Source organism: Pinus tabuliformis, chromosome 6, assembly GCF_031772625.1.
Source record: "Pinus tabuliformis cultivar Carrire ecotype Pingquan chromosome 6, CPIR1, whole genome shotgun sequence".
NCBI classification, from domain to species: Eukaryota; Viridiplantae; Streptophyta; class Pinopsida; order Pinales; family Pinaceae; genus Pinus; species Pinus tabuliformis.
In genome coordinates this window covers 592,532,387-592,540,120 of record NC_142292.1, presented here as the reverse complement: position 1 = coordinate 592,540,120, position 7,734 = coordinate 592,532,387, and the positions used below count along the sequence as shown (strand labels likewise).

At 35.4% G+C, this 7,734-nt stretch overlaps 1 protein-coding gene across 1 annotated transcript; it reads left to right on the top strand.

Annotated features, from left to right (window-relative positions):
* The first annotated feature begins 521 nt into the window (after positions 1–521).
* Positions 522–1,678, top strand: LOC149259955 (uncharacterized). Its single transcript, XM_089378077.1, has one exon. The coding sequence runs from the start codon at positions 647–649 to the stop codon at positions 1,256–1,258; it is 612 nt and encodes a 203-aa protein (XP_089234203.1). The 5' UTR covers positions 522–646; the 3' UTR covers positions 1,259–1,678.
* The last annotated feature ends 6,056 nt before the right edge of the window (positions 1,679–7,734 follow it).

Here is a 7,734-nt window from a genome sequence, read left to right as displayed (position 1 = left end):
TTTCATCCTCTGCCCATATATATATATATATCGTGAAAACCTTTCGAGTTCAATGAAAAATCCTCGTGAACCTAACATGGAAAATCTTGACCGCTCAAACATGAAAAATAATGGACCTATTTTCATTTTACTGAAAATAGTCATAATCTGACACATCGAGAGACTAATAGCCAATCACACAACCTTACCCGTGGAATCAACCACGCAGATGAATCGTTCACATGGCGGGGAATCGGCGAGAACCACAAGAAGGCTTTTTGACAGCGCCAGATTATAAAGTGCCCGCTTTTACATTGAACTCACTTGCTCTCAATCTTTCTCGAACGTTGCGATCCCTGCAAATGGATGTGGCTATGGAAACAATCTCGTGACTTGAACACCAGATCGTTCAAAAAGTTTACAGTATCATGGAGTCATGGAACAAAATAGACGTTAAAGGTTTTTCTGTGCCTCACATTTTTCAGCTGCCATCCTTATCCATAACCCTAGGTCCCTGGTGATTTTCAGAAGTCTCTCTATGAAGGGCTATGTGAGCTTTGCTCATTATATATCAATGTCTGTGATATGAATTTTTCTCTCACAGGTTATGCTCGTCGCAGTAAGTGAAAGTTGAGACTCGCAGCAATCTGAAGCTTGAGATAGCAGCATGGCACCAGATGCGATTGCCTCAAGATTTTCTTCCTTAGTCTTGAATCCAAACGGGCCATCGGTGCACGAGGTCGAAGGATCGAAACATGGGGCTGTACCTATTGGGAGGACCCCCAGGCGGTCCTTCGACGGGGGCCGCGTGAAGAGAACAATATCCGATGTTTCTGCAGAAATAAGCCGAAGCTCGACGAATTTGGACGTGAATCTACACGCAGTAACGAATTCGAAAGTAGAAAAAGCTCAATGCGAGTGCTGTGGAATGTCTGAAGAATGCACACCGAGTTATATTTGTAGGGTTAGGGATCTCTTCTGTGGGCACTGGGTTTGTGGGCTCTGCGCAGAAGCTGTCAAGGAAGAACGGCGTCGGATGGGTAAAGGAGTACCCATGGAGGACGCCTTGCGTTCGCATATGGCTGTGTGTGTTAAATTCAACAAGGTCGCCCGGTCGAATCCTGCGATGCATGTTGCTGAATCAATGCGTGAGATTCTGAAGAAGAGTTCGCGGGCAAATGGTATGAGATCGAACCACAACAGTCCCAGAGACAGAGCAATTCCGAAAAGTACTATTTCCCGTAGTACCAGCTGCATTCCTGCAATTGTAAGGAAATAAATTAGCACCCGTTTCTGATCTTTACTTTGATGGTCATACCCTATCGAAAGTCCGTACCGCGGTTTTCTCTAATGTCTCTGGACTACAAGTGTAATCCTTCCCTTCTGCAACATATGTCCATGTTTCTTTTTTCTGTGGGCACTTCCCAGTGTAATGCTTCCCTTCTGCAACATATGTCCATGTTTCTTTTTTGTGTGGGCACTTCCTTAAGCGTCCATGTTTCTTTTTTGTGTGGACACTTCCTTAATCGTCCATGTTTCTTTTTTGTGTGGACACTTCCTTAAGCTTCTGTAAACTATAGTTACCAAATTTGAATTCGAACGGATACGAATTCGATTTGGCGTGGGAAAATTGACAATGTAAAATTCAATATGGGAATTGGACAATATGCTTCTTATAAAGATTAATAAAAAATTTTCCTTGCTGGGATATTTTGGCGAAAGTGGTATTTATTTCTAGTATTCATTTTCTTTGTCTATTTAAAATTATTTGATAATAAAAAAAATTGGGTAAAACAAAATTTATTAGTATTATAAATTTGAAAAAATGTAAATCAAATATAATAATATGAATAACAAAAAATCAAACTTGAAATTTAATATAAAAAATTAGATATTAAAATTAAAAATTAGTTTAAGTGATAATACATATCAAGAAACTTATATCTTAATCTCTTTCTTTTTCAAATCTAAATTTATTCAATAATAAACTTGTATAAATTAATTTTTATGGTGATCACAAAAAATAAACTCTTTAAATTAAATTCCATACCAACAATTACTAAACTGAATTCCACACCAACAATTACTATACACCACTATCATCTAATTTACTAATAACTATCATCCAAATAAAAAATTTTAAAGTTCTTACCATTTCTTTAATATATAACTTACCCTTCCCTTTTAACTTTTTAATACTAAAGTCTTTTTAAATATAAAATTTCTATCACATTATTTAATATAAAAAATATTATTTTTCCGCTTAGATATATTTTACATTGCATGGGAGATTTAAACACTATTTCGAAGGGCCGTGCTCTCCGCTCACCCTCTTTGCTTATGACTGCAACGGCGGTCGGTTGAAGATAATAAGAACCCGCGAACCTTGGTCACTGTTAACATAAATTGAATCCCTAAACTAAAAACTTTGTACCGTATTAAATTTATGGTATTAAGACGCGAATTTCCGAATTTTTTTCTGCTGATACTGCCGAACTTGGTAACTTAACTGGAAGCAATTCTCTTATGTTTCTTTTTTGTGTTGACACGACCTTAAGCTTCTGGAAACAAGGAGGCCTCTTTCCTAAGGAGTTTATCGTACATAGTCTATGTCTCGCCAAGGATAACCGAAATGACGCTGAAGGCGTGGAGCATATTCTGCCGGAGGAGATCCTTGCATATTTGTCAAAGACTAAGTAGTAAAGCAACTATTCAACGGTAAAGGTGGAATCAGGAGTTAAATTTGACGGGTGCTTTTATCCGTCGGAATTTTTTTATGACTGTTTTTTTTTAAATGGCCTATCACATAACTTTTAATATTTATTTATACAAGTTTTATTTAATTTCTTAAACATAATTGTTGCAAATTTTCTATTATTGCAAAATAATTCAATAAAAAATTATCAAAAAATATAAATAATATAAACTATAATAATTAACAATAAAAATAAAGACTTGTAAAAGAAAAAAATATCAATTCATCGTCCATATATTCTAATGTCAAATATCATCGCCCATATATTCTAATGTCAAAAATTCTTTTACTCTCTGGGATTAATTCTCCATATGTATTATTACAAATAGAGAAACGACTTGTATAATTTTTTCTTCCTAATTTTCTCTGTAATTATTCACTTGCGTGCATAATCGAGGGAGAGTTAATTATTTACTTGCGTGCGTATTCCATGGAGAGCACCAGATGACAGCGATTGATCAACACAGGCTAAGAATTTCAAATCTGACGCATTCTGTGCAACTCTAATGTCATTTCAATTCTTTTACCAAAAAATGTTAAAAGGTTGGGATTTTTTATTTTTTTTATTATTAGGAAGGCAAATCACCCTTGAGGGTCAATTTGGCAGTCAAATTCCACCCGTCACTCACACTTTCAAACTCCAGGTGTATTTTATGGATGGGGTATCCGCTGCTTTTTTTGGGTAATAAATCACTGTAGGAATGCAGAACAGAGGGAATTAGTACTTTTATGAAGAAATTGAAATGGAAATTGAGTTATTGCATGTAGAACGAAGGGAATTGGTACTTCTGTAAAGAAATTGAAATGAAAGTTGAGTTATTGCCAACAGTGGTTTTTTCTATCTTTTTGTGTTTTCGTAAACCCTGCATGAGAATTTTGTTTTTAGGTGTTTGGACAATTTTGAAGGATGGCTGAAGCGATGTAGAGTGAGTTGAACATGCATAAATGGTGGAGTTTTTTTCTATAAATCCTGTAATCTATGAGGAACTGATGAAAGCAATTGAACATTATGTAATGAGAAATTAAAAGCTAAAGTTGTCTGATAGTGAGGATCTCGTAGATGTTTCTTGCTCTTCTTCTTGATTTTTCATGGGCAGATCAGGAACAAATACAGAAGAGGCTTCTAGGCAACAATTCTGCTAAAAAAGTTCCAGAGATGTCAGTTTGTCCAATATTTCAATCTCATGATCTAAATTGTTAATGAATGGATGCAGTAACGCTGGAGATGTGTTTTAGTACCTGAGTTTTCATGGGTTAGAAACCAATAATCAGCAGCAATATGCATTCGTTCCAAACCAGATTATGGATATGGGTTTGCAGTGTATGCCTTCATTCCAAATGGGTTCTTTTCAGTTGGGAGTCAATTCATCTAGCATATCTGAAATATATGAGCATGTTCATGCCAATATATAGGCACAGAAGAAACAACAGATAGACCAACTACAATTGTAGCTTTTCTTAGCCAAAAGCCACGGTAGCAAGTAATGGGGTCTCTAGCCTACCATAAGGGATTTATATTTATCAAGAAACCTACAAAATTGATAGATTTATCTTTATAAAAAAACCTACTTGGGGTAAGGGTTCAACCCATGAAACGTTCTGCAAAAAATGATTCAAAACTGGGTATTGCAAGGCCATCCAAGCTCTACAGAGGAGTGAGATAGACTCGGCCCTGTGAGTGATTGAATGACTCATTGAAAATAACTAGAGCAGAGAGATAAGACAAGGAAAAAATGAGGAAATATGGCAACAAGGTTTTTATACATATAAACAGTGATATGGTAACACGACACCACTTTCCCTTATGCACTAATTAATTTGAAACTATAACCATCTTTTTCATACACGTTGAGAAAAGCAGGGAGAACCATTGTGTCAAGTAATGCTTTCGAAACAAAATAATCAGAATCCAGAGAACAAGGTATCATTTATCACTTACTGGTTATTTATGCTTGAAAGTTCTTCATGATTAGATTGTGCAACACAATGCTCTGCTAAGTTCCAGGTTCTATAGTGTTGGAAGTTCCAGATTTTGCAGCATTCTGCATATGCCCTTTTTCATGGTTAGATTGTGCAACATAGTGGTCTACTGAGTTCCAGGTTCTGTAGCCTGTTCTAGATTTTGCATCATTCTTCCTATGCCCCTACTTACGAGAATTCACATCAAGTAATAACTTGCACACTTGCAGTGGATTGGATTTGGAACTTGCAAGTTGGAAGCCATGCAAATAACCATAACATAACTAGGCAGTGGGTAGCTGGGAGGTCACCAAGCAGATTAATTGTTATGGCATTTAGATGGCTTCATCCTAGACATCGTAAGTTGTAATATTTACATGTGATTCTGATACTGAGATCATTAAGGAAGGTATTAATGAATCACATGCTCACCTTTTAGTTTTAACCATGTTATTGCTGCCAACTTGCCAAGTATATATATAAAAAGATTAAAAGTTGCTATTTTTTAATATGCCCATCAATATGGCTTTTTAAAAAATTATTGGCAAGTTAGAGATGATGTGTAGATTTTGAAATAGATAGTATTTTACGTGAAAAAAGGAAAATACATGCATACAGGTGTCAAATTTAACCCCTGGGTGGAATCAACTACAAACCCATCGTAGATATGGAAATGGCCATAACTGAAGCATTGTTGGGGAACATACTAATCGAGGAAGAGTCGGATGGTATGTATGAAGTATACTGATTGGCCGTATATATAGCGGCCACACCAATGCCACAAGTCGCTTCTATATTAGAAGGTAAAAGAGACGATGTATTCGGTCATCCTAGATCATCTGAGAAAATGTAGTACCTGACCTAGTGAGCACAAAGAGTTGGAAGGAACTCTATGCCCAACAAAGAAAGAAGGTTGGACTTTAGAGGGGCTCACTTTACAGTCAACACAATCTTAAAGGAAAATTCTAGAAGAAGTTAGTTATAATACAATTGGTAACTTCAAGCCAAGCTCTTGGAGTGCTTATATATAGGCCTTATTTTGAAATGTAAAAGCGGGAAAAAAATCTTGGTTGTTGGGACAGCTCTGCCAAAATTTTGTTGAATGGTTGGGAAGTATTGAAACAATTTTGGGGATGAATTTTGAAGTGATTCTTGGGCTATTTATTTTTCTCATCTTGTATGTGTTTATCTCGCCTTTTTTTTTTTTTTTAATTTTACTACTAATATGAAGCAATTTTATTCAATTTTCATGCCACTTTGAGTTGTAAACCTAATTTGTTATGTGAATTCTGTGGAATTATTTCAAGATCTTGGCTACAATGAATTTTGGCATCAATATGATGGTTTATTTTAGTTTTACAACATCTATCAAGCTAGCTTGAAGAGTATCTTGGCATTCCTGATATTTCTTGCAAGGGTTTTAAAAGAAAAAGTAAATTTCATAATTATATATTCACATGGTTGAATTCTTAATCTTTGGTTCATCCACCAAGGTTTATTTCACCTGAAGCAATTCTCAATTTCTCTAGGTTGTATAAACCCGATTCTCCATTTCATCCACCTTTTATTTTGAATATTTTCATGTCAAACCCAAGGGTTATAAATATTCCTTCCCAAGATCAGTGGAAATGTGGCTCAAAAGAAAGCTTAATGTAAATAGTATTTTTCCCCATCCTTGATTCCAAATGACTCTAAAAATTAACAATCATTTAGAGCAGATTTCACGAAATTTAAAGACCCACCATGTGCACCATGCACCCATGAAGAACGTACAATGGAAGTCTATGTGAATGAGTTTGATATCATGTATATTTTCAGTATTTTAATGGCTTGATCATAGTAAATCAATTAAAGGGCATACCATAAGCTACAATCACACAGATTTGATGATATAGTTGTGATCAAAATTTGACATGTTGCTTCTTTTCTTGTGACATTTAAAGGGATGACATTAAATGCATGCGACTTAAGTGTATAATGTGTGTTCTTTGGTTAATTCTTAACTTTGAATTTTACAGTCATATATGATTGTCAAAGAATAATTAATATATGGTTCAGTCATTAGTTGTAATGTCATCTTGCATAATTTTTTCGTTGTCCAAAGAAAGAAATATAATCAATGTCATGAAGATGCCAAACACAAACTCTATCGTTAGAGGTGATATGACTAAAATATAAACTAGATTTTGAACCCTCCTACCATTCATACAACAAATATAGCCCATTTAGATGTTCTTAGGTCCTACACCACAACACAACATGGTGTGACTCTGGGGAGCCACTACCAGCTCTGATTCCCACGCAAAATAATACAAATAATACCTCCTGTAACATCGCTAGTTAAAAAATCCATGTAATAAAGTTAATAAAGGAAAAATAAGACAATAAGTAGTCATGGCACACGTATTCCAAGCTAAATGTTGGGCAAAAACATAGAGATGGGGATCACTTGTGATTAATAAATGACTATGAAAATTGGCAAAGGAGAAAAGGCATTAATTTCCATTTTATTTATGAAATAATGGAAAATAGGAGAAAAGGAAGGTGAGAGGTCACATAATTTCATATGAGGAAAATTAAAGGAAAAATAGAGAAAGAATGAAGAAAATGCACCGATCGATGATAAAAAGGCTTTTGAGTATTAGTCCACAACCTTTTTCAGTTTTATCTTGGAGCTCTTTTCTATTCTCTCTCTCATACTCTTACACACATAGAGTTTTCTTGGAGAATTCTTGGAGGATTGTGGCATACTTTGGATTTGGAAAAATAAAGTGAAGAAAAAGTAGGAAAGCACAAGAGGACAATGAGACCAATAGCTATAGTGGGTTTTCTTTGCAGGTACCAAGTTGCATGTATGATGTCCTTGCTAGTTTTGGCATGCATGTCATATGCATATGCCTAATTAGTTATCATTTATCATTGGTATGGAGGATTGTCTCGATTGACAATGGTTTTGCCTAGCCTTCCCATTTCCTAGATAACCATGGTGTTATGGCTTTTCCCATTTAGTTTCTGGTTGGTGCTCATGTTCCTTATGGTTG